Source organism: Athene noctua, chromosome 7, assembly GCF_965140245.1.
Source record: "Athene noctua chromosome 7, bAthNoc1.hap1.1, whole genome shotgun sequence".
NCBI classification, from domain to species: Eukaryota; Metazoa; Chordata; class Aves; order Strigiformes; family Strigidae; genus Athene; species Athene noctua.
Window position 1 is genome coordinate 27,798,976 of NC_134043.1, and position 27,006 is coordinate 27,825,981.

The 27,006-nt window shown below is 42.6% G+C and overlaps 1 protein-coding gene across 12 annotated transcripts in view; it reads left to right on the forward strand.

Moving 5' to 3' along the window:
* Positions 1-27,006, forward strand: part of HDAC4 (histone deacetylase 4) — a 265,065-nt gene that overhangs the window by 150,305 nt on the left and 87,754 nt on the right. For 9 of the 12 annotated variants that reach the window (XM_074910181.1, XM_074910169.1, XM_074910173.1 and 6 more), the window contains 3 exons: positions 7,982-8,132; positions 12,261-12,381; positions 17,961-18,082. In XM_074910181.1, the coding sequence (XP_074766282.1) occupies positions 7,982-8,132; positions 12,261-12,381; positions 17,961-18,082 (394 nt within the window). The remainder of the gene's footprint in view (positions 1-7,981; positions 8,133-12,260; positions 12,382-17,960; positions 18,083-27,006) is intronic. The other 3 variants (XM_074910171.1, XM_074910174.1, XM_074910172.1) reach the window with 2 other exon arrangements.

Consider the following 27,006-nt stretch of genomic DNA (forward strand, 5'->3'; position numbering starts at 1 on the left):
TCCTCCCCTTCACTATTAAGCGCGTAAAGCACAGCACAGACAAATGCAAAGGAGTTTTCTCCACCTTTAGCGGGGGGAAAAAAAGAAGGAACTGAACATGATGGATACTACAAATGGAGCTCACTGCTTTCTGGAAAGGCTCTCAAATACTCTTCTTCTGGAGAAAGTGTATAAAGTTTAAACTGGAATGTTAGGGAGCACAAGACACATACAAATGCATTCCTAGCACTATACCTTTGCAGATATTCATGGCTTAAAGGGATGAAGCTGCTGTGCAAACTTTCAGCCTTTTAGGAGAGGTAAGCAGTAATGGCATGGAAAGGAAATGGGGACACAAAATTATATATCCATATATAAGCTGCCAAACTAATAACGTGGGATCTTTTCACTTAGAGCTGGCAATAGGGAACATAACTATCATTCCCTTTCCTGGAGACATTTGAGCCTCATAAACTTGAACACCGTACATTCCCAGTAGGATATATCTACCCAAGATCAGTCTCTTGCCCAGGAAGCTGTCATCTGGGAGGGATCATTTCACTGTGTAGTGAAGAGATGCTCCCCATGGGAACTTCTGGCACAGGACTGCCTGCTGTTAGCCTGCCTGATAGCTGGAAGGGGGCACGCTGGGTGTATGTTCAACTGCTGATGTATACGAGAAGAGAGACGATAGATGTTCATTCTTCTGAGCTGTGCTTTCAGATTTTTATGTCATGACTTCTGCTGGAAACCACAGCTTCGCCTTCCCCTGCCCCCATCTCCCAGTACAACTGATTAATTCTGACTAGCCTCCGGTGCTCCAGGAGATATCTGAAACACACCGTGGTAGAGCCAAGAGAATGAATCCTGAAACTGGAGCCACAGCCTGAGAATTTAGTAAACAGGATGGGGAGAACATGAAACACAGAGTCCGGCCAAAGGAATGGCCAGCATTGAGATTGCTCTAAAATAACCTGGTACAACAGTTCTTCCAGAAATCTGTTGACATCTGTGCTTTGCTTCTACCCATAGCTAATGACTTTTCGGGGGATGGGTGTGATTTTGCGTGTGCATGTCTGAGTGAGTTCTTCAGTCATCATCACCTACTGTTTTCCTTGATTTTTACAGAATCTGAGCTCTGGGTCATTTTAAATACCTGATTTAACCCCCCAAAACGGTAGAATTTTGCCAAAGCAGGTGGCAGATGATTTACCTTAAAACCACTATTTGCACCAAAACCCCCCAGCCTTGCTGCCTGCTAGGTGAGAGGACAATTATGTGAAGCTTCTGGAAGTGTTTACTGGGTCATGCCTTAACTCAGCCTTTAAGAGTACAAGTTCAGGTGGTGCTGAGATCAGGGGTTTTGGGGGGTTTTGTTGGGTTTTTTTTGGTCTTGTCTAGCATTAAGTTGTCAGATTTGACGTATTTCACTTGGGCATCCTTACAACTTTTTGAAGCTGTCGCCTCCGTCAGTGGCCAATGTCTTGTTCAGGGGTGGCAGGTGGAGTAGTTGTACAAAGTCCCTGAGCTTAACTGGAAGGTGTCTTCAGACTGCAATCTTGTGACAGGCTGGACCAAGCCAACATGACCTTGGTCTGAGGTGGAAACCACGTGTACGTGTGAGGAGGAATGTTGACCCCCAGGTGGAAGATCAGGCCACCTTTCCATCCCATCTGTGTTTCTTTGTACCCTGGCTGCCTTGTGCTGGAAGAAAGTAGGAATTACCTGCAGATACTAAGAGCAGCAGAAGTGCTCAGGGTGACATCCCACCGTGCTGGAGCACCTTCGGTAGGTTATCTCAGGCATAGATCAAGACGCAAGTTAGGAGTTGGACACAACACTAAGCTACTTTCGATCCCAGGAAACATTTATTGGCAATAAGTATGCAAACTGTTGTTCACCCAGACTTGCATGTGTAATTATCTGCATGAGTAAGGGTGAGCTGTCTGAGTACAGATAGTTTTACGCTACCTTCCACTAATTGCAGTAAGCTATTCAAAACATACATTATAAAAACCAAGGAGCCATAGTCTAAGCTTCAAAACCTCTCCTGCTTTGCAGATTTTAATCAGTTTTACCATGGTGTGTGAAGTAAATGACAAGCACCTTTAAAATGATGGCTGTATGGGAAAGAAGAAGCAGAGGAGCAAGGGCAGAGGGCAGTGCCTGGCTTCTGGGGAACAAAATAAGGTAGTGTCTGCCAGGTACTGGGATGGAGGAAGGACTCACATTCTTGCTACTCATGTAGCAAATTGAGGAGTGGTTAAGGAGGTCTTAATTCAACATAGAATCACAGAAAGGTTTGGGTTGGAAGGATCCTGAAATATCTAGTTCCACGAGCCCAGGTTGCTCAAAGTCCCCTCCACCCTGGCCTTGAACCCTTCCAGGGAGGGGGCAGCCACAGCTTCTCTGGGCAACCTCTGCCAGGGCCTCACCACCCTCAATGAGAAGAATTTCTTCCTTACATGTAATCTAAATCTACCCTCATTCAGTTTAAAACCATTTCCACTCATGCTATCCTACACCCCCTGATCAAGAGGCCCTCCCCATCTTTCCTGTAGCTCCTTTCAGTACTGGAAGGCCTCTGTAAGGTCTCCCTGGAGCCTTCTCTTCTCTGGGCTGAACACCCCCAACTCTCTCAGCCTGTCCTCACAAGGGAGGTGCTCCAGTCCCCTGAGCATCTTCATGGCCTCCTCTGGACCTGCTCAAGCAGGTCCATGTCCTTCTGCTGTTGGTGCCCCCAGAGCTGGACACAGCACTGCAGGGGGGATTTCATGAGAGTGGAGCAGAGGGGGAGAATCCCCTCCCTCGCCCTGCTGCCCACACTGCTCTGGATGCAGCCCAGCACATGGTTGGCTTTCTGGGCTGTGAGCACACATTGCTGGCTCACAGTCAGTTTTCCATCCACTAACACCCCCAAGCCCTTCTCCTTGGGGCTTCTCTCAATTCACTTGTCACCCAGCCTGGATTTGTGCTTGGGATTGCCCCGATCCATGTGCAGGACCTTGCACTTGACCTTGTTGAACTCCATGAGTCTTACACAGGCCCACCTCTCCAGCCTGTCCAGGTCCCTTTGCATGGCACATCCTTTCCCGCTAGCGTGTGACTGCACCACACAGCTCAGTGTTGTTGCACATCTCTGTGAAATATGTCCTCGTTCTCTCTGGTAAATGGGATCTTTGCTGTCAGCACCATGCACTTCCTGAAATGGCACTGACTGACATCTGGCCTGAGGTTGCTGGAAGATTTTGGAGCACTACATTTCCACTTCTGTTGTAACAACCAAAGAAACCATTTTAGCTCCACTTTGCTTAAAAAGAGGTTTCTTTGTGCCGTGGAAGTTGACAGTGTGCTTACTGATAAGGTGTCAGTGCCTGTTCTAGGTAGACATGCTCGAGAACTGAAGACAATTGAGGAATGTGATGGCAAAATCCACTGCACCGCTGAGTCCTCATGGGTAGCTGACGGTTGATAAATGTCTGGAAATTCTCGACGTTCTCCTTATTACATTTATTAATATTAATATATGCTAAAGGAGCACCAGCAACACTAACTACAGGTACAGTTGAACATTTGTGCAGTTTTCATAAATAGTGGAAGCAGTGACATTAAACATATGCAGGAATCCCCATAGTTATAAATATTTACAAATATTTATTTTGGCAAGAGCACCTAATTCAGATGTTCCTAGCTGCACTCCCTAATACAGTGTGTATGTTTGTCACACGGTATGGTCCTCAAATTGATAGTTGAATTAGTCTGAACGCAAGGGATTTCCCTTGGTGTATCACTTTGTATTTCTCAGATATTTAAATTTCATTACAGCTGAGAGGAAAAAACACACGGCTCTAGCTACGCACAATTAACACATGGGTGTTGTGGAGCCAGCATTGATTCATTTGCCAGCAAGAGAGTTCTAATGTATTGTGTGGTACGTGAGCACCATCTTGCTCAGTAATTAATAATCCTTATCAGAGCCACCTAAGCGTCTCTTGGTATGCTGTGAATTGCAGTTCAAGAGATGCTTGTGAATTCCTAACTCAAGCACATTCCAAAAGACCTAAGCGTGAGAGATTGCGTCCCACTGAAATGCAGCTCCAAAAAATGTTGCCTTTAGACATCAGTAGACTTTATTTTCCCCCCAACTGAGATAGTCAAGGGAAGGTTAAATGCCAGACCATAACCCACAACATGTGGATATTACCTTGGCAGAAGAAATCTAGCGTGTGGTGCAGCAGGTGGGTAAGACCACGCTGCAGTTGGCAACACACAGGTCTGAATCCTTGCTACCTGTTAAAATTTACCTTGATGGCTTTACCTGAAGCAGAAGCTCATATTTTTCTGAAGTTTCGGTTCAGTTTGTGCATGGGACAGCTTACTGCATGTTAGCAGATTTCCTGCTTCTCCTGTTAGTTGGTGGTGGGTTCTCTTGCTGCTTTTTTCACAAAGCATCGGCAGAAAAACCTATTTTAAAATAAGAAAATTAAATGGTAAGCCCCCCAAAATATAAAATTGGGCCACAGCCTACAATCAAGTGAGTTTTAAAACTATATGGTTTTAAAACTTTATGACCTCAAGCTGCGCCAGGGCAGGGTCAGACTGGCTCTTAGGAAGCATTTCTTCCCAGAAGGGGTTGTTGGGCGTTGGAATGGGCTGCCCAGGGCAGGGGGGGAGTCCCCATCCCTGGAGGGGTTGAAGAGTCGGGTTGACCCAGCGCTGAGGGATCTGGTGGAGTTGGGAACGGTCAGTGGGAGGTTCATGGATGGACTGGAGGAGCTTCAAGGTCTTTTCCAACCGAGATGATTCTGTGGTTCTGCAATTTAATGTGATGGTTATAGTTCCTCCTCATCTGTTATAACAAGATGGGCATCAGTAGCAGCAAGGACGAGCAATGCAAGCCCCACCTTGGGTCAGCACCCCAAATCCTTATCTGAGGTCCTTGGAGTGTTTGGGAAACGGGGATGCAGTCTAAGTGATCGTCGAGCTGGTAAAGGCGCTGCATCGCCAGCACCCCAGCATTTTGCTGAGCCTGCACCATATATTTCCTGTCAAATATTGTCTGTGTGGTTTGTTTTCAGCCCTAATCATGAAGAAATATTCATGCCATAAGAAGACATCACAGTTCAGACAGAGCACTCAAATAGGTTTTCTTCAGTCATTTTCTGAGGCTACAACAGACACCAACAAAGCGATTTCTTTTTGCTTTTCATGGATACGATTGGAGAGGTTGCTTCATTTTATTTTTTTTTAATTTTTATTTTTTCAACTTTGAAAAGATTTGAAAACTATATTAAGAATAGGCTTTGTGGAAACTAGGGTCAAAATCAGTGGAAACAATATATCTCTAATGAAACTTCTATAAGCCATCCAGATACAAATTGGTCTTTTCATTTACATTTCACTACAGATGTCAATGAAAGCACAGTTCCTTCTAAAGCATCCTAATGTATGTAAACCATTGCAGGAAGCATAGCATGCAAAGCTTAGGAGACTGCAGATGGAGAGAAAAGGCTCCTGATTTCATAAAAATAACAAAACCTGTTTTAACATATTGTGCATTAAATATTGTTCATTTGCATACTTTCTATGGCTAGGTTATAAAAGCCCACCATGTGGTGGACTTGTTGGAAGTCTGAAAAGATACTCTTTCTCCAAATGGAGATGTGTTAGTGGAAGCTGCTGCTTAATTATAAAACAAAAATAACTAGTTTCCTCTAGGGTTTTTTTTGTTTTTTCTTTTGTAGGTTTTTAGAGTCTGGATTTCTTGTTGTTTACATAAAATTCAATAGAATTAGGAAGGGAAACATAGGTGCAATCACTGCAAATTCTGCTAACCGGGGTTCGGTGTTTCACAACATTCTGCCTGCTTGGAACTGGCAGCAACAGGGACTCCTCCATCAAGAGTTTCCAGCAGATAGCCAGGCAGATTGTAAAGCACCTCTTAGATTATTTTTTTTGCATCTTTATATAGAATGGTATAATTTTATGTGTATCGTCTATAGTGTATCTGAGGCTGAAGCATTGGATGGTACAAATGTACGATACCTCAAATAAGAAATTTCTGTCAAAAGCACAAATAGAAAAACGTGCAAAAGGAGAAGGAAAAATCAGTGTATGTGGGGTGAGGGTTTGGAGAAGGATGGAGCAAGACATGCTCTTGGAGGGAGCAGGTTCCCTGTCTTAATAGCCATGACTTGCCCTGTTCCCTTTCCTCACACAGGATTTTGTGAGGCTGGAGCAGTGGGTGGTATCTGAGCACAGGCACCCATTAAGTCCAGCCTCGGAGAAATCTCATCTATTGCCAGAGCAGTGAGAGGTTTGAAGGTTAGGGTTGCCAGCTTAAAATCAGTCTGCTAGTTTATAAGCTGCCAACATAAAGAGTGCAGGGCAGGCATAAGGCGAGCGGGGCGGCGGGGAGCCGGCGTGCTCCTGCATTCAGGGGAGTTTGCACGAGTAATTGGAGCAGCCCAAGTAGTTGGCTTTAGCACGTATCTTTCTGGAGAGGATGCAAATGAGATTGGGAGGCAGTAAATCTTAATTAGAGCTTTTTTCTTAGAATTTTCAGTAGAACTCCAGGGAGGAGCCCTGTGCCAGGGGAATCACCTTTTACAAGCCCCATGGAGATCCATTCACACCTAGCCAAGCTGCAAGCTGCTGAGACGTGTCATTTGTCATCTGCTTTTCCACAGCCCGGCTTGCTCCTGGCTGGCTGTCAAGATGCGGGGTGTTCTCTGAGCACTGACAGGTACCACCCCAGGGCCCGGTGGATCAAACTGCCACCTCTGATCCCTGGGGGAATCCCCTTTGGACCTAAAAAAGATGCTCTGGGCTGGGGAGATCCACCCCAAATTTCCCAGGAGGTTGGTGAGTCCATGCACATCTTCCAGGTGCTGGGATTTAGAGACCCAAGGGGGAACTTGCACAGTGGACAGGGGCAGGAGCCTTTGGTGCCTCAAGTCTTGAACATCCCATTTGATGAAAGCTTTGCAAATCTTGACCTTAATTAGGCAATCTGTCTCTTGGTTCTTCCCAGGAATGTGTGTGAGTCGAAAGGGCTGGGGTAAATCCCTCCTTGAGAGATTATTCATTTAAAAAAATTTTTTTTCAATCAGTTCTTTTGTAATTAGGCTCATAAATGGGTGGTGATCATGCCCACAAGGCAACTAGTGCTTTTACATTTAGTGCTGAGGTGTGAGGTTTGCACAGCAGACCAGAAGTAGCCAGCGTTTGCTAAAGTTAAAAAGATATATTTGTCTCAGTCCATGGGAACTCCTCTATAGACACAGAGAGGGAAAAAGACTGTTGAAGAAATAAGAGTGCAAAGTCATGTAATTAAAAGACTTATTAAAAACACATGCAAGGGAACTGATCTGGTCTTGCAGAGCCTGTGTTGATGATGCTGTATTTTGCTGCAAGTGCCTGACTTGGCGAGTTCAGCAGTATTCCTTCAGCACAGGGTTTGTACGTGGTGAACACTTATTTGTAATTAAAGCATCCTAATGGGGTTTTACTTAAAACAGACAGTGAAGAGAAAACAAGGATCCAGCTGGAGTAGTGCTTCACCGTGGCTCAGCGCAGGCTCTGGCACCAGGCTCCGGCAGGGCAGCGGTGGCAGCAGTTGGTTCATGGAGCAGAAATGGGGACCCAGCCACATGCTTCCACAGCAGCAAAGTGGTTGGGGAAGCACCTCTTCGGGTGGAAGCTTTTTGTCACTTTCTCAAATTAGGTGCTTTCTAAACAGGATGCTTGTGCTTATAAGTGGACCATGCCCTGAAGCCTGGAGCATATAGTGCCTATGGTTTAGCATAAGTGCTGTCCTGACCTAAAAATGGGACTGCGTGAAGTGAGTCATGGTGCAGGAGCCTCCAGAGAAGGAAAAGGCCATTTTTCTTGTTTCTATGAGTTAAGCAACATTATTGTCACCTGATAGCAGCTTCTGGTTTAGCTCTGAGAAGTCTGACCGTGTTAATTTGTTGGTTTTCCCCTCATCCCTTCTCCACAGCAGCAGCAGGAGATGCTGGCAATGAAGCATCAGCAGGAACTGTTGGAGCACCAGAGGAAGTTGGAGCAGCACCGACAGGAGCAGGAGCTGGAGAAGCAGCATCGAGAGCAGAAACTTCAGCAGCTAAAAAACAAAGAGAAAGGAAAAGAGAGTAAGTAGCAAAAGCTCACCAGTTTCAATGATGACAGGTAGAGCAGATGAATGGAAGCCATAAAGCAGCTAGCTTTATAAACCTGGGGAAACCTTCCTGATAGCCTGTCTACAAAGCTTGGCTGCACAGGGAGCTTATGTAAAATGTTTGGAGGTATTGAGGGTAAAAGAGAAATGTATTTCTATGCTTTATCTTAATTTTTGTCTTACTAAATGCCATTTTAGCATTTTTCAAAAGGAAGCGCATCGTCTCTTTACTTGATTTAACATTTTTTGAAGTATTTTTGGCAGCATTCCTAATGGAGGCAGAATATTAAGCCCGTAAAATACACCAGATGCACACTGCATTTCTTTTTCTTTTACTTTTCTTAATTTCACTCTTTTAAGACGTAGCCGAGTTCTCGGTTCTTAGCTTTAAAGTGTTTTCATTCAGAAAGTACTTCTTTCATGAGGTTACAGATTGTGGTTGGCTTTCCCATGTGTTATTATGCACTTCATGAGATTCAGTAAAATGATTATGGCCTCACAATTTCCCTTATCAAAGACACTTTGGTTGCTTGTTCGGTTTTCTTTTAGAAGTGAATGGGAGGAAAAATACCTCTCCAAGTTGTACTACCAACTCGTTAGGTCTTCATTTCAAATGAAAGAAAGAAGCCTGTGATGGAAGAAGCAGAGAGCACTGAAACGTGCCAGGAGATGGGCTGTTCTGTGGGAAAAGAAACAAGTTGAAGCTCCAAGAACAGTTTTTCTAGTAGGAAAGGACTGGGGTCTAGGAGACTAAAAAAAACTATCTGAAGGTTGAATTCCCTACTCCCTGCATGTGCATCTTGCAACAGCAGACTTTAAACTGCAGCCAAAATGGGGGAATACACAGAGCTACCCCAATATCTTCATAAAGCAATTCATAGGAGGTCCAGTGTGTCTCTGTGTGTTTGGTTTGGGTTTTGTTTGTTTTAAACACTGGAAATACCAAAGAATCAGAATCTGCTTAAAAGAAGCAGGAGTGAATAAAGGTAATGATAACACAGGTTTGCTACTCTGGTGCCTGGTTGGCTGACATGTGCAATGCTTTCCATTTTCCTCTGGCCGATTTGTGTTATTTTCCAAAGTATCACTGTTTTGCTGGGCCTCTCTGCAAAATGGATATCTGGCTATTCTCATTAAAGTAATTTGCAAATAAATAAAAAATGACTGAATCTCTTTAAAATGGTAAAAGCATCGAAGCACCTTTTAGATGAAACACATAGGTGTAGAGGGAAGAACAGAATTTGGGGATGTTAAATTGAAGATCCTGTTCCCATGGCTACAGTTTTATTTTTAAATTACTTTTTATTTAAGAAGTACTATGGTGTATAATCATTATAGCACCTCAGCTCTTATGAATTCTTAAGTTATTTTTCTCACATCAGAAAATTTTGCTAAGCACACCACAGCTAAAATTGTCCTGATCTGAAATATGAAGAGTGCTTAACAGATGAATAGTTTATTCTCCCTCCTTCATCCATCACTGTAAGCCAAAATACAGTTTTGTACCTTTTAGAAGGCAAATCACAAGTCAGTTTAGATCAAATAATATCAGCTCCTTTCCTTAACCTGTCCCTCATGAACTGACACTTGCTATCATAAAGCTTTTGATCAAAAGCATGGCTTCCACAAAAGGAAGGAAAATGTATATGAAGGTAAAGGTGTGGTTTATGCAGGATGAGGAGCAATAACTAGTTATCCCGTCTTTACACTGCTAGGACTGAACCTAGTCCTGCGCATCTATGTTTCCAGACACTCTGGGCATGGAGCATTCAATCGCTTACTGCTCAGGCAGCCCTGGACTGTGGCTTGGCTTGGCCTTTCTCCTACAAGTTGGGCAGCTGTGATCAGCCCATGCTATCGTTAAGGGCTTTCTCATGTTAATTTCCCTGTGTTCTGCTTCTCTGCTCTTGCGTTGTGCAACCTCCTCCTTCTGCAAGAGCCTGGTCCTGCTTCTGCTCTCCCTTATCCTCTCCCCATTACCCCTGCGTTATCCTCTATTCCAGTACTATTTGATCCTGGGACAATATGTAACTTGTTTTTGTCTCTGTGGTAGTCTTCCAACTCTTCAGAGCCATCCTGTCTGCAGTACTTTGCTCATTGTGGCTCTCTACTGTTTGCAGTCTTATCAGTTGATCTGCTCTTTGCTCCCTGTTCCTCTTAAACACGCAGACCCTCCAAAATGAATAGGCCAGCTTCCCAGCTTGGTTTTCCCCACCATGCACAGCTGCTCCCCTAGCCAGGGCTGCTGCATGGGCTCTTGCTCTCCAGTTCCTTCTCTCTCATCCTCCTTTTACTCTACCATGCCTTTTGCTTCCATTGGGGTTCAGTGTCTTGCTTCCTGCCTATGGAATTATTCCAGGCATATGGGCTTTTGATGTCTGATATCTGCTTTTGCCCTCTTTGATTATACCCCTGCATGGTGCATTTTATTGTGTTTGTGACAGGTGTCCCTTTCTGCCTTTGGAGGCCTCTTTAACATCTTTACTGAATATTGCATAGTGCTTCTGCCTGTAACAATGTGACTCGGCCCAAAATAACCCAATATTAGAAGTGACTTAGACTGGGTCTTTTTCTTTTGATCTTTCAACTCAAGGATCAAGGGCTGAGTAAAGGTCTTGCATGACAGCTTGGTCCATGGCTCCAGTGTTGCCCAGGGAAGGGGAAGACTACATGTTTTTATCTTGTTAGGCATATATGGGGCCTCTTAGCTTCTAATTAAGAAGGAAGACATGCCAGGGAAGCTTTTGTAAACCTCAGGATCCAAAAATGTTTAGCTTCAAGTCTTCTAAATAATGTCAATTTTATCCAAAGCTGACAGAACGCAGCCATATTTGATTATTTTAAAGATGTTAATAGATTAAAGATGACACTTTTTGGAGAGAGAAGGCCTTTAAGCATGAATTTGTCACCTATTCTGGTCTAGCCATGTGGCTTGCTACACTCATATGAATTTAACTCCAGCTCCTCAGTTGAACTTCCCACTGGGCTACATGCCAACCCCGCGTTTGTAGAGTTAGTGAGAAAAGGCAGAGCTCCAAAAAGGTGGATTTTCAAGCTTTTGAAGGCGACTTTGGTAGTTGAACAATATTACATCTTCAGGCAGTACTTCATAGAAATATTACTGTTTTCTTCTCTTGGGGAGATACAAAAAACTGTTTCCCCTGTCTGTCAAATATCATTGTTGAGTAGGATCCAGGAGACAAAAGATCACCTTGTCATATTTTTTTATTCCCAGTAGAGCAGACAGTTTTCCTGGCCTTTTCATTTTCTTGTAGTCTGGATATTTTCCTTTGGAATTCTTGCTTTACACCACAGTATAGATGAACCATCATTTTCCACATGTTCTGCTTGCCAAACTTTCTATGCATTACTCCATCAGGAACTCTGCCTGCGAATCTGTTCTGTCAACCGAATGATAATTCTAATCCATCATCGCAGTAAAACAGACTGGTCTCTATTGTGGAGGAAATAATGATTAGAAATTACACAGTTGACATTTTAACTCTGCGCTACAAAATTACTGACTTTCTTCTTTAAATGTTAGATTTTCTATTTGAAGAAATAGATTGCACACTTGTAAATGAATTGGAATATTATGTAGGTCTTATTGTACACAGATACTTTTGAACAAAGAGGTCCCTATTTACAAGAGTTTTCAAGACAAAAAGTACATATGAGACATTTGTCTCATTCCCCTTCTGCTTGCAGATGTGACATTTAAAAACTTGAGTGTACACAAGACCCTTTTTCTGAAATACCTTTGATTAAAAGAAAGCTGGAATACCTAGTACAAGTGCTTTATTCTAAGCGTACTTTTATGCAAGTGTAAAAATCCTCTTCAGAAATCTTTTATAGTGAAATGATAAATCTCTGATTAAATCTCTGTTTTCAAACATAAGTTGTGATTATATGCAAAGCTAAAGGCAAAAAAAAAAAAAAAAGAGAGCTCCTTACTGGAGGCGCTTTGTTCTTTCCTCTTTGAGAGAAAAGCTCTTCTTTTGGACTGGAAATCAAAGATTTCATTCTGGATCTTTTTAGAAATTTAAGTTCTTTAAAGTATGTGAATTGATTAAATAACCTTTTTTATTTTTTGACATTTCAGGTGCAGTGGCAAGCACAGAAGTAAAGATGAAATTACAAGAATTTGTCTTAAATAAGAAGAAGGCATTGGCACACCGGAATCTCAACCACTGTATATCCAATGATCCTCGCTTCTGGTATGGGTAAGTGGTACTGGGCTTATCTTTATGATTCAGCCGGTGCCACCTTTTTTCACAGTTGCTGGAGATGTGGGGAATAGACCTGATGTGTTTACTGGATAAACTAGAACAGGGATAGAACCAGGGTTTGGCTTTGCTGTACGTTACCCAAATGCATTTTTCAGAGTATTTCAGTGTGAATAACTTTTGTATCTCCTGTGATGCTCACAGCGTTTTTGTGAGTAGAGTTCTTCGCTATCATCTTTAATCCGTGCTTATTCAAACTTGTGAATTCTACCATCAGGATCAACCTTTGTAAGATCTCTCTAACTTTTCACCCAGGATTTCATCCTGCCAGGTGTAATAAAATTTGAACTTTAGTAAATTGGGGAAATGATTTTTTTATGTTCAGCGAATTGCTACTTGGGATAGTTGAGCTAGCATTACATTTTTAAAGCCTTTAATGCTTACTGCTCATCTTAGTTTCTAAAAGTTTTGTTTACTTGACTCTTCTCTGTAAACTGCTGGAAACATCAAGTGTGTCCCATCTGCACTTCTAATCGCAATTGCCCCAACATGTACATTTTTAACTGAAAATCTTCAGCTGTTGGTCTACAAGAAAACCCAGATGTCATGTGGGTTGAGAAGGTAACAGCTGATCTTATAATGACGTGGGAACAAAGAGTGACTTCTTTGATGAGTTCAAATGCAGCAAATATAAATGATGGCATTGTGAACAATGTACAAGTTTCAGTTCCAGAAATTCACTTCTTCACTGTATAAAAGAAAATCAGCAAATTTGGGATGATTCGAAAACTTCCACTACGGTAACATTGTGAATATCTATATTTTTAGAAAAAAAGAAGAGAAAAAAATTAAATAATTCTTAAAAAGAGCGTTTTGGATGTTGTCTTTAGTGACCATAAAATTAATGAAATTTTGAACGACAAAAGTCAAGGAAATTTTGCTGTGAAATTTATGTTCAAGCTGAGTGCCTGACAGTATTTTAAGATTTAAGAAATTAGCGTGGTTACAGGGAGATGAGGTCATAGCCAGAAGATGTTTCCAAATTCAAGAAACTAAACTGAAACTAAATTTGAAAGACATCCCAGCTATGAGCCAGTATAGAAATGCTGAAGTGTAGTTGGCAGAAAAATTCAAATATTTTTCCAGTAGGGTGAGATTGAGCAGTTTTAATACATCTCTGAAAATCTAATCTGAGACTTGAAAATTGTATGGTTATGTCAGGGTTGAAGTAGTGAAGTGTTGTTAGTTTATGCAGAGATAATATTTAAGGCCCACTAGGTCGGTATCAGGGATAGTAGAAGAAATAGGAGAAACCGAATTTCAGTGAAGACAACATAGGTATCTTTTTTAGATAACTGATTTTCCACTGTTCTTGAGACTGCAAAATTTGGGAATTTTATTAAAGGTGGTTGAAGACTGAGCCACTGTGTTCTCCATTTTTTTCCAGTTGGTTAAAATACCTGTTAATGCAAAAGTGGTATAGTCAACTCGAATTAAGGATAGTCAATAAGTGCTTTGTTCCAAACCCTTTGATCCTTTGGCCTTAGAGAAACTTGGCATAGAATTGCCATCATAGGTGAATTTAGAAAAGAGAAAAATAAATTTGGGAGTGGTCTAAATTCCTTATGATTTTGCACAGTTTTCAATTAACTGCTTTTTCATGCAGAATCCAGCATTCAGAGATGAGTCAAAGAGCAGCAGTCTGTAATACCCCCATATGTTACAGGGCAGGAGATTATTTAGCCAAGTCAAGGTTAAGGTTTCAGTATGTTCCCTGCCTTGTTTTAAGCTACTACTGAGAACTTTCTGAGCACCAATATATTGTTTAGGTTTCCTGTGATGCCAACAACATACAAACTGTTGCACAAGGGGTCATCCTGTTTCTCATGGATTTAACGGGCTTGCCATCCCCTCATCTTCCCTCCATCTGTTTTGTGGTGGGGAGAGGATCAGTGTTCTGGTTTTCTAACAGAAGATGTGAAGAGGGAAGAGGCCTCACGAATCTTTCTAAGGGTCTGTCTCAGTGATAAGTTGCAGGCAGGCATGAGCTCGTTCTGCTCAGCCTTTGAGGAGGGCAGATGGCAGCAGGACTGCGTGACTGTAGTGTCTTATCTTGCAGTGGAGGATTTTGAAATGCACCCTTCAGTTGTTAAGGCAGAAGTTGAAGATCTTTCATTTCCATTATATTTTTAAAAAATATTTTAAAAAAAGAGAAAACCTTTAAATTAATTACATATTACTGTTTATTTGTATGTCATCTCATAGGTTACCAGTTCAGTTATAGAGATATTTATGTACGCACATACTTCTAATGTGATTCAATTGGGTGGTGTTTGGATTTCACACACGCAAATGAGGCTTGCAGAAGATAGACTTGATGCTCCTACTGTGAGCAGGCAGGCCAATTAAATGGTAACAGATGCTGAAATAGTCTTTTAAATGACACGCCTGCTTTTAAGCACTTCCTTTGGTCTTATTAAGGTTTGTGAATTCCTTTTTAAAAAAACTGAAAGCATTACTTGGAAAAAACAGATCTCCTAAGGGTATTAGAACCACAACGGTTCTGCGTCAATGGCTGTGACATGAAATGTGTTCTGTTGACATGTGAAATAGCTGTTGTTCCCCTGGCCCTTTGGGCCAGGCTTCACTTGTCCACTGAGATGTCCAGATGCTTTTGCCTTCAGTGTCTTGCATCTGTTTAAACTTCAATGCTGACGGTTGCTGGTGCAATGTTGAGTGTTTATAGTTACTAAATATTTTCTGATTAATCGCTGATGTTAAAGGGCATTGTTGCACGTGTGAATCAACCCTTGAGATGAAAAGGGACCAGTTTTAGAGGTTTTGCAGAATATTGTCGTAGTCCAAAGGATCTACTAAACGAAAGAAAGAAACTTGGTAATTCTCAGTAATGTTTCTTGGAGGCTTTTGCAGAGGTCTTCATCAGTCTTCAGCTCTGTGGTATTCAAACCACTTTGTAAACTCTGTTTAATATATAAAGCTCCAGTCTATATGTAATTGTTTAAAATAGCTTTGTGGACTATAATTTTCAGATTACAGTGATGATAAGCAACAACAAAAGAGGTTTTTCTGAATTTCATTGTCTGACTGTCCCTCCTGTGGATCCTGATCTCACTGGACAGCCCTGCTCCCAGGAGGTTTTGCTCTTCAAGATACAACATAACTAAGAGTGGTTTAGCAGGAACACAGACAGAGTGCCTTGGGCTTAGCAAACAGGGCTTTATTTCCCTAGGAAGTTGTCAGAAATGCACTTAGGAAGTTGCCACTCAATGTGGTAGCAATCAGGAAAGGAAGTTTAACTGAGTATTTGCATGGTAAGGAGATAAAGAGATATAATTATATATTAAATTATTCCAGTGTACCTAGGTGTCTACAGTCTCAGTAGACAAAGCATTCTAGCACAGATACATACGTCTGAATATATTCAGTTTGAGTTGTGTGAATATGTTTGAAGCATCATGCATGATTTGCTGGGCACATGAGTTTTTGAAGAACCTCAGAACTCAAAGAACAGGGGATGTGTTATGTGAAGGTATGTGCTTTCAGGAATGCCTGCAAACTCAATTTAGTATACAATTTCATCTCTTTCAAGACCTCTGAAATTCTTGGGCGGGCATGGAGACCAATTCATTTTGCTCGAAGCAGCATAGGGTGTTGGATCCCAGTCCTTGAGCCGTATAATGTATTCCTGTTTGCAGAGTTAAATATCTGTCATTCAGCAACCCCAAAGCACATCTAAACAGGCGCTTTGAGTTCCTGTGCATTCCCTAACAAAGTGAAGAAAATAGCTTCAATGTACATGATTGCGCAGCTTAAGTCATGATTTAAAAAAAGGAGAGAGAAAAGCCTATTGCTTGTATAGGCAAGAGCAAAAAATGCCATTGTGTGACAAGATGGGTTTAAGGGCTCTTGGCTTGCAGCGTCCTGGCTTCCTGTTTGTGAAACATCTCTCTGTGCTGCCTTCCCATGGTATGAGCAGATCTGGGCAGAGAAAGCAACTTCTGTTTTCGGGAGGGATTAAAATATTTTTCAGTTTGGTTCTGTTTTGATTTCAGGTGATGATTAAACTGTGCGTGCATGTGGGCATTTATTGGTGCGAATGTAAAAGAGTACACGATGTGCGCAAATGCTGATGAAAAATACAACTGTGTAAGAGCCTGAAAAATTATTCTGCCTATATGTACAGAGGGGTTTGGAATATAAAGGGGGGAGGATTAGGAAAACACAGTGAATCACACTGCTTGGTAAGAACTGTGAGTATAGAAAATTTCGATGTAGATGTTCATGTAAACTTTTCAGAGGTTTTTGGTAGCAAAATCATGCAGAAAATTCGATGCATTTTCCTGACTTTTCATTAGCCCCTTATTTTTTGAAGGGTATAACTTGTAGTGGAATTGATGTATCTCTCCAAACAGCTTACTTCTGATTTGAGCTTTCAAAACGTACTGCTTAAGGAATTGGATGAATTGGTGTAATTTTCAACTGGGAATGGCTCATTTTGTTTCCTTAAAGAACCTTTTGTAGGAGAATATTTTTAACCAAGGTCTCCAAGAGTGCCTGGTTATTAGTCAGTGTAAAATTTCAAATATTCATTTCTTTTGACAAAGTTGTCCCATATTCTTTAGCATTTTGAGAAGTAATACAGGGTTTAAATTCTGTTTTATTTAAGTTTAACATGTAAAATTTTGTTGATAGTTGTGTGGCTGTCACCTGTATGGCTAAACAGTCATTCTGTTGATGTAGCTACTCTGCTGACATGCAGAGTCTGGAGACTTCCTGAAGTCTGTACTGATTGGGCTTGGTAAAGCTCCTGAGTAACGGCAAAGCTGGGCACATGTCATTAAGCAAGAAAGATGCAGCCAACAAACTGGTAGGAGGCTTAGAAAACTCATTCATTATTTAATATCCTTAGCAAACAGACTGTAATTTACTTCCAGTAGCCTGCTCAAACAAAGCTATAAATTATCAGCTTCGAGAAGTTAATCTGGAAAGGTGTTGAGTACTTTGGCCCTATCTCTGCAAAGTACTTGTGTCAGGAGGCAGAGGAGCAAAAGGCAGAAGACCACCTATGCGGCACGGCTGCTGTTAGCCAGTTTAAATGTGTGGCGCCTAATGTGTTTGTCCTTCGGTTCTGTTTCATCATTAGACTATGTCTACTATGTCTGGATTTTATTCAGTGAAGGGGAAGTTGTTCATTTGTGCTATGGTTGAGGAGAGAGTAATGACACCCATGCTTGGCTTCAAGGATATGATTTATCAAAACCCAGCCCAAGTATGTGTTTAAAATTATATTCATGGTTAAATACCTTCATGAGCTGAGCCACGCTCAACAGGGTAATTCTTATACTGAAAATTAAGCATATGTTTAGTTACCTCCCTGTATATTAAACTTCAGTGTCTTTTTAGTATGAGTGCCTAGGAGGAGAAAGCTAGTACCAAGATCTTTTCCTTTGCACTGATCACCGCTAAAATAACAGACGAGGCAAAGCTGCACTTGTTCCCTTTGTGTGTCACTGGTGTAAAGCTCCTCCATTCTCTTTCTCTTTCCTTCTGTGCAGGAAGACGCAGCACAGCTCTCTGGACCAGAGCTCCCCACCCCAAAGTGGCGTATCTGGCACCTACAATCATCCTGTACTGGGGATGTATGATTCCAAAGATGACTTTCCACTCAGAAAAACAGGTAGCGCTCACATTGATTTTCTGTGTTGCCTACTGTCTTTGCTGTCACACTTGGTCCTTTTTTTTTTTTTCTTTTTTTTTTTCTAAGGGTACATTACCAAAAAGCTGTATTTCATGATTTATTTAACAAGTACTTACTCCGTCCTGCTCTCCCTTCATCTGTCACTGTACATGCAGTGTTAGGAGGGAAGCTGGAGTTGCTTTGGTTGTACAAACTTGAAGAGCTGCAGGCAGGAGACAGCAGAGTTGTGTCAAAGTTTGTGAGATGTTTTCACAAAGTCAAAGCTAATACAGAGATCTGGGTGTCTGAAGTCAAAGTATGTTTTGCTGAGTGAGAAAAGTACCAAGAAAAGTTCATTTCTTCTGGGATTTGCATTTTATGTACAAGTTTATACTTAAAATAAATAAAAATGTTTCTGCCAGTCAAAGCGTCAGGACTTCCTGCAAGGGTTTTGGTTCACACCTAGACAGTTATTTCTCAGTTAGGTTTTTCGCTGCATGGTGGCTAAGCAGGTCAGTTATTTCTCAACTATATATTATGTAAACCGGGTTGTTTTGGTTGGCTGTGGTCCTCAGCTCCGTATCAAATGCTTAAGCCAGCACAGCCTCAGCTTCTAACCTGGCCAGCTCATGGTCCTCGGCTGTTTCCTTTGGGGAACAGCTGAGCTTCGATGAGCTTGTCCTGATTCGGGGAGCAGTGCTGCTCACGTGGATGGTGCAGACAGTGCTACATGGTGGAAATCACTTCAGAAGAAGAAAAAAACTTTTCTGAAAAGATGGAATGGAGGTAAAAGGAAAGCAGGGGTATGATTGAACGTCATACCTTCTGCAGGTGCTGCCTAGCTGTTTCTCAGGTATGCTTTGTGCATCTTCAAATGTGGAGGGATGAGCACAGGTAGTCAAAAAGTATGTCGTCCTTGCAATGGTGACAGTGTGTTAACCAAATCCCTCTATGGATTTACTAGTCTTTGCTCTAAATCAGTTCCCAAGAGCTGGCAGCCCCTTCTTTTCCTTCTGGGTGGGATGTAGGTGCTCTCATGGCACTTCTTCTCCTAATAGAAGTAGAGCAGGTGTTAGGTGCAGTGAATGGTTTAACACAATTCTTGTTACCTTTGTAAACTTGTTTTTTTTTCTTCTTTCACTGTTTGATGAGAAAAAAATACACTTCCACACTTCTTGTTCCTCCTGCCTCCTAGTTCTATGTATTAAAAGACCTTTTGGGAACTTCTCATTCTGGACCATAACACCTGGCCTGCCGGATGGATCTGTGGATGGATTGCCATCTGCTGTGCAGTAGACTGTCTTCCTCCTCAGCAGGCATGATGGGCTGGGTGACAGCAACACCAGAAGTCAATCGAAAATTGGCAAGCCCTCTCCAGGAGATTTTTTTTTTCCCAGGCACACCCTGTACCTTTGGTGGTGGTAGTTTTGACTGTGCCCTTTCTGGAGGACTCCAAAAGCAGAGCTTAGAAAGCTGGATTTGCTGAAGGGTAGGGCATCCTTTAATCTCCGCTTCTAGATAATGAAAGACCAAATGCCCCATTAGATTTGCTGTCTCAGGCACTGACAACACAGCAGCAAGTAATGCTGCCTGGGCTTCGGGACTTTGCCTTTCACAGGAAATGTGAGTGCTGGTGGAGGACAGCCCTCAAAGACTTCCTTCATCTCTAAAGTCAGTGAAGCAAAGATGTGCTTGGCGTACACATCTGCCTGAGAGGAAAAATGCAAGCCCAGGCTGCTAGCAGCCATTGCTGCTGTTCTCTTCTGCTGAAGGCTTTCAGGCTCCTCTGGGAAACTGCAGCGTTTCCACACAGGGAGGCATCCATTGGCACCATACCTATCACTCAGGGCCTGTAGAGAGTGTGATTCTGAGAGATTTTTAGCCTTTTCCTATATCTTGTGAAACCAGATATGTTTTAGTATCCCCACAGCATAAATGGGCTTTGACATGCTCCAAAACCTCTCTTGCTCATCACTTCAGGAGACCTTACTTGTGAGACTGAGTTTGAGGATCAGTCGCCCTTCTTGCTGCCAGTGTTACGGAAGGGGATTTCTGCAGGGGAGGGAAAGCATCCGCACAGCTTGCCCCTTTGCTGCTTCCCAGACTGAGCTCTCAATAAGACCCTGTCTGAATAAATGCCCTGTCAGACAGGGTGAATTAAGGATGATAAATGTATCTAATCACATTATTAAAAATGGAAGCAACAAAAATCATTGTTTTTTTTAAAACAGGAAGATGTTGAGCTGATTTTGTTTTTCCAGAATGCTGATGCTTGTTCTTTTTGGGCACTAACATTAATCTTTTGGGGACTGGTCTGTGATACAAATGAGTTCACTTGTAAGGTTCAGGGGAGAATTTTTTTTCTGTTGTTTTCTTTTATTTTCCTTTCAACGCAACAGCACGTCAGTCTCTGGCATAGCAATATCCTGCAGAAATCCCATTGCCAAGAATGTTAAGTTGCTTGGAGAAGAAAGGCTTCTGAACAGTCTGGTGTAAACAAAAGGCAGGGAAGGCTGGAGCCCATCCTAAATAAAGTTCTTTATTACGGGTGAGCTTTTCAGATTTTTGGCACCAGACAAAACTCTGGCTTTGTGTTTGTAATTTAAAACCGCCATGTCATGTAGTCCAATTTTATTAAATTTGATTCAATATTTGCAGTTCAAATAACAGAGTCCATCACAATACAGTTCTGATTACCAGAATTGGAATCTGACCAATACTATCATTAGGAATAGGGTGACTTAGGGGGCTGCAGGAAGGCAGTTTGAGTGATCATTTCTTCTAGGGTGCGTTTTCAGAGCTGGCAGCCTGTCCTGCATGTTGAGAAATTTTTAGGAAGAACAAATATGCCATTGCGCTGGGTTTTAAAAATACTACCTTTCTTTACTTTTATTCAAAACATCATGGTGTGGTCATAGGTTATCCCTCTGTGCATACTTGGAGATAGCTTGCTAGCCTAAAACCCAAGTGTGAATGTTGTGAGAGAGACCCGGTGAACTCGCTTTCATAGAAGATGTGTGAGTGAATGTTGTCTTAAAAGTGCTTGAAAACATTCAGCATAGGAAACAGTCAGTGCTTGCAATGCACTCCTAATGCATCCTGTCCCCTGAAATCCTACCCTGTCTGATTTGTTTTACTAAATTATGTTCCAGTTTCTTGGCCATTTGGTTTCTGCATGAAATTGTTTTCCTGTCAGGCTGCTGGCTTGTGCAGTTACTAATTGCTTGAATCCTGTTCTTAGGCTGGCTGTGGGATGCATTTCACTCAGTTCTCTCTATCTAAACAGTTTGGGGCTCTTCCTTTCTTTTTAACTGAACTAAGAACAGTTTGGTTGATGCTGCTCATGCTTTTGCTGATAAGTAACTGGATTAACACAAGGATTTTTATTTCCCCTTTTGTGGAGTTTCCTTTATTATATGTCCATTATCTTTAGTATATGCATTCTGTCCAGACCTGTTGAGAGGGGAAATGAAAAAATATTTTTTAAAAAAATTTAAAATATAATAATAGAAGGGAATAAGTGACCTTTACTGCCCCCAGATCAAACTTGGTGTGTTCCAAATTTAATGAAGCTTCATTACGTGCTGTACTGGGACCCTCTAAGAAAAATCTCTGGAGGATCCTTTCAGAGTGATTTTAGTCTGGGTTGGGGCAGTCTTTTGTTGCCTGTTTTGATAACTCCACAGATTGTTTGTCAACAGTTTTCTTGGAGCTGCTGAAGTTATTTTTAACATAGCTTTTCAGTTTTGCATTTCTAAGGAATATGGTGTCCTCATTTTCTCCCCAGGGACAAGGTTGTTCATGGCATTCCCTGCTTTCTGAAATTTGAGCAGTGGACATATTATACATGCTGTTAATTAGAAAGCTGACACAGCCGTCATCATTGAGATTTGTAAAAAGAGAATTATTTAACTTTTTAACATGCTTTTCCTCTTCCTTACATAGGGTTTTTTGTTTGGTTTGGGTTTTTTTTCACATCCTGAGCATGGCTGGACCATGTCCTGTCAGACACTAGCTTTCCCGCTTACTGCTGCATAGAAGTAGGGTAAGGATTCCTTGTGTTCACCGGGACTTGACAGCTAATCAGGATTTCTAATGCAAGCCACAGCATTTCAATTAGTTGTCGTTAAAATCAGGAGAAGTTTTGCCAAATTCAGCACCTGCTAGACTTGCCTGGCCAACATGCATTCAGCTTGCTAGGGTGCATGAACTGGAAACATTTCCCTGTATCTATATTTAAACCTGACCCCAGGCTGAGAAAAACAGCTCGTTTCTTTTGAAGTACTCATAAAAGATGTTCTGCAAAGTCGTAAGTGTAAAAATGGCTGCGTCTGTAGGACCCGTGCGGGTTGTGAAGCAGGCTCAGATCTTGTCATGGTTTTGTTCCTGCTGTTGGATCAATCAAACCTTTCCCAAGACAGCTGCTCTCCTTCGACCCTCCTTGTGTCCGCAAGGAAGGGATCTGTGCCTTTGCTGCTGCTTAATTCCCCTGCCTTGGGCTGGCTGCTGGTCTTTAAACCTTTCTCCTGAGAAATCTGTCAGTGGAGGTGGGATTTTTGACAAAGCTGATGTTACCAAAAATGAGCAATTGTTTTATTTTGTCCTTTTTAAATTTGTGCTTCTGGACTCTCTGGTGTTTGCCAAACCGCTGTGGTTCATTGTGCACAAGATTATCCTTCTGCATCCTTCAAGAGCAGCGTGTGGCTGGTTTTTGGTGTCTTTGGCTCAGTACCTGGGGGTACTTGCCCCATGGCTGCTGCTTCAACGGTCACTGTTTTGTGAAGCATCACTGAGGCTCTGGGTCCTGGCTTTTTCTTTACCTCCAGTATCACAGCTGCCTGGACTGGAGAGGAGAAGATCAGAAGAATGTTGATGGGCATGCAGATTTTAAGGAGGCGAAGGATTCCTGTGGTTCCAAATACGTTTTCACTGCAGAGCTGTGGGATAGCATCTCAGGGTGTGAGTTTCCACTATTTCCAAAGCTAGACTGAATTGAATACCAGATTGGGAGTTTACAAAGACATCTTTGGCGAATATGTGTCTCTTAATTTCCTGCCTAAATAGTAAATGAGCGCATGCATGCGCGTGGTATGTACCTGGGGAGAAAGAACAAGTAGAAAGTGTCACAGACCCCTCTTTCAGCATCTTTTCTCTGGGGACCAGGGAAGAACAAGTACCCTACCCAAAAGCCTCCCATCCCAGAAACATCTTTTGCCTTCTACACAAGTCATGACAGAAGAAGGAGGACTGGTTATAGGTCAAGTACTGTGTCTTAGGGCTTTTGGTAAAGGGAAAAACCCTGTCCTCAACCTTCACAGCCCACACAGTTACGAACTAGCAGGAAAGGTCCAAGGAGAGATTTTTAGCTTGGCATTGTCAGCCCACAGCTTATGCACCCCTTTGCTGCAGTGACTTCCCTCAGGGAGTAAAGGAATGCTACAAAATGAAGACATCTCCTCATGCTTGCCTGTATTGGTGCAAACGGGCAGAATGTGGCCCATCTGCCGCTTGGAGGGCTGCCCTGGCCAGTGGTTTTCCTGAATTTCACCACCATTTGGGGCCTACTGCAGAAGGAATCTGACAAATGCATCGCCCATGCTCGTGGTCCCAGAAACCACTGCAGTTTCCAGCTCACTAACCTCCTAAAAGAAAAGGGTTGATGTTGTTCTGGCTGAATCAAACATGAGCAGACTGGGAATAGTGACTTCTTCTAAGCCCCAGCTTGCACTTAGATGGGTGAGATGTACCTAGGCTGCAGGGTCCTGATCCCTTGCTGCCCATCCATAGCTGGCCATGAAACAGGCAGCGTGGTCCTTCCCTGCCTGCATGTCCCTGCCAGGCACCACAAATCAGTGCTTGTGCACAGTGTATGCTCACCGGCTCACAGTGGGGAGCCCATGGGCTGCCACTGTCTCCTGTTTTCTAATATTCTTCTTTTTCCATGCAAAAGAGAGGAGCCTGAGAGAGGAAAAGCATCCAGCATCCTGTGATGTTGTTGGTTTCCTCACAGTATTGCAGAAACACAAGTTGTTTGAGTATTATTTGCAACCAAGCAGGTGAAATTGTTCTGAACTTCTTGCATTTAAAAGAAAGAAAAGGGAAAATGAAAGGATTTGTCAATAATTAAAATGCTGCATTTGTCAAGAAAGGCATAATACCTCTCTGAGTTGGTTCTGATTATTGGAATGTTTTAAATGGTTTGTTTTATGACAAAGATTGTTTAGAGGAAAATAGAGTAGGCTGAAATCCTGGTGTAGCGTGGGAGTATAATTTAGAGAAAATCTTTGAGCTTTGTACGGCATGGAGTGTCACTCAACTTGGAGAGCATCTTTTCTTTCCCACCCACGTTGTCCTTCCAGCTGATGTGGTCAGAGGTCTGTCTTCCCTGGGTGGCTCACTGTGTCCCAGGGACCCACGCACTGCCTTGGGGTGTGCTCTGCGAAGAGGAGGTGCTGACCTGCATGAGAAATCCCTATTGGTATAAATAGCCTTTCCTGCTCCAGGTGGAGGACGTCAGTCTCTCTAATCCACAAATAACTCTATTAAACACAAAAATTACTTTATTATTGTGATGCTGTAGGATAGCTCTTCAGATCAGCCCATCGACATTTCAGAGAGCAGCAACAAACCAAAATGCAGTTGAAGGGACCAGCAAATACTTGCTTCAGTCCCTCTATTTCTTCTGGCAATTGCAGCTATATACACACTGGGGAATTCTTTGCTCCCATGTCTTTTTTGGTGCCAGAGGCTATGAACTGTGTTCCCCATGGGTGCTTGTCTAGCGTTGAGGTTTGCCTAGAGGCAAAAGGAGGGCACACCTCTTTTCCTCACTCAGGGCTCTGATAAAGCAGGTGCACTTTTGACATGAGAGCGGGGAATCCATGAGGAAAAAGCATATCTTCCCATCAGTACTGTCAGTGGTGCATTGAAGGAGAAACCTCTTTCAGTAGAAGACCAAATAAAGTCTTCTGATTTAGTGTCACCTTTGAGGAGCAGGTGCTCCAGGAGGCCCAGGACCTAGTCCTCAATCATTCAGTGAACCTGCCCTTCTCCTTCTTGGTCATCTCAGCTCCATCTCTGCTTCACATGCACTGCCAGGAGCATGCATGATTTCACCTCTAAGTGTGCATATATATATATATATGTTTTTTATATATATATGTTTATATATATGGTTGGTTCTGTCCAGTGCTGAGATCCTTGGCCTCTGGGCCACTGCATCTAGCAGAAATTAAATTCAAGTCTGATCTAAGAGAGCACGACAGGTGTGTGCCTGTCCTCTGTGGGTCAGCTTTGACCACAAGCACCGCATGAACAGCATCCAGAGTGGTAACTTGGAGTGATTTCTCCAAACTGAAACACAACAGCTGAGCTCTAAGGAAACTGCATCACTTGAGCCATGTTTCACAGGCTTCTCAATGTACTGTTTCCCCTCTCCTGACCCTCAGCGGTTTGCGACCACGTGTGACAACATGAGATTGATTTACTGGGTTTATGTTGCTCTCTTACAGTTCCTTGGAAGAGCACCCAGAGCAGGAGGAGGCTGGAGGTAGGGCAGGTTGCTTCTTCCCGTGGGAGCAGCCCAGCATCAGGCAAGGGCAGGGGAGATGCTTGTGGGACATGTCAAGGAGGGAAGAAAGGCAAACTGCACAAGGCTGGCAGGACAGGGCATGGATGTGGTCATCATGCCTGTGGCAGGAAGGTTTCTAGGTACAGAACAGATTGCATCTCAAAAACAAGTGCTTTGTTGGTCTGTGAGACTCTGATGAAAGGTGGAGGCAACATCATCATGGGTGTTTTGACCCACCTTGGACTTGTATGTATTAATGTTACATTTCAGTAAAGGTCAGCGCAGTTCTTGAGTTTAAAACGCCTGTAGGGTTTTTTGGGAGAAGCTCACTTTAATGTAAGATTGTCCCCAAAAAGTTGTGGCCACCGTGGGTCACTCCCTGGGGTCTCCCCGGTTTTGTAGCTGCTCCCTGCCCTCACGTTCAGGCAGCCGGTAGCTCCCTCTGCTACCTGCACTGCAGCTTTTTGGTTGCTATCAGAAATTGCATGTTTTTCTCTTACCTTCTACACAGGTCAGTGCTGGTTTAAACACTTTATTGGAGAAACTCACTTGGAGGATCTTATTTTCTCCTTTATATTCCTTGTCCCTTTCCACATGTCTCTTATCTTTCCTCTCAGATAATACTTTGAACTGTGCAAAGCTGCTGTCTTATTTAGACTTTGGAAAGGGAAAGGCAGAGACAAGATGTGGCATTTCCACGGGTTTATTTTTCTAGTCCACTTTTGGCTATTCACAGCGGAAACCTTCCTGGTGCTCCATTACACTGCGATTTTTTGTGGTTTTTAGTCAGGCAAGTAAATGATAGTGAAGCTGTAAAAAGTGTCAATGTTGTATGCTCGGTTTAATGGGTGTTAAAGCCTTCTTTCTGCTGCTGAGATGCTGTGAGTGCTAAACTTCAGCATGAAAAGTGCCAAATATTGACCTCTAATAAGTTTTCATTTTAAGGACACAGTACTTCTATAAATAGCCCTTCCATAGAGCTCCTACACAGTCCTGTGTGCCAACACAGCGTTAGGAGAAAAGGAAGGAAACGCAACAAATATCTTTATCTGTCCCTTTCTAATCATGTACCTATGTTCCTAGATGTAGTATTTCAGGTGATGCCATCCACCATGGTACCAAGATCATAAAAACCAGTTTGTTTCAGCAGAAGAGCAGGTTGCCTTGTTTTCATTCTTGTTTTATTTTCTAGTTCAGGGATTTTCTGCTGCCACTTTTGCCCTGTGGTACCTGTCTCCCTTAGGTACATTTGTGGGACCCTATTCTTCTTGTCCCCCTCTATGCTGATGCCTAGAAGTATTGAAAATCAAGAACATTGGCTCACTTGGGTTTCAGAGCAATAACGGTGAAATGA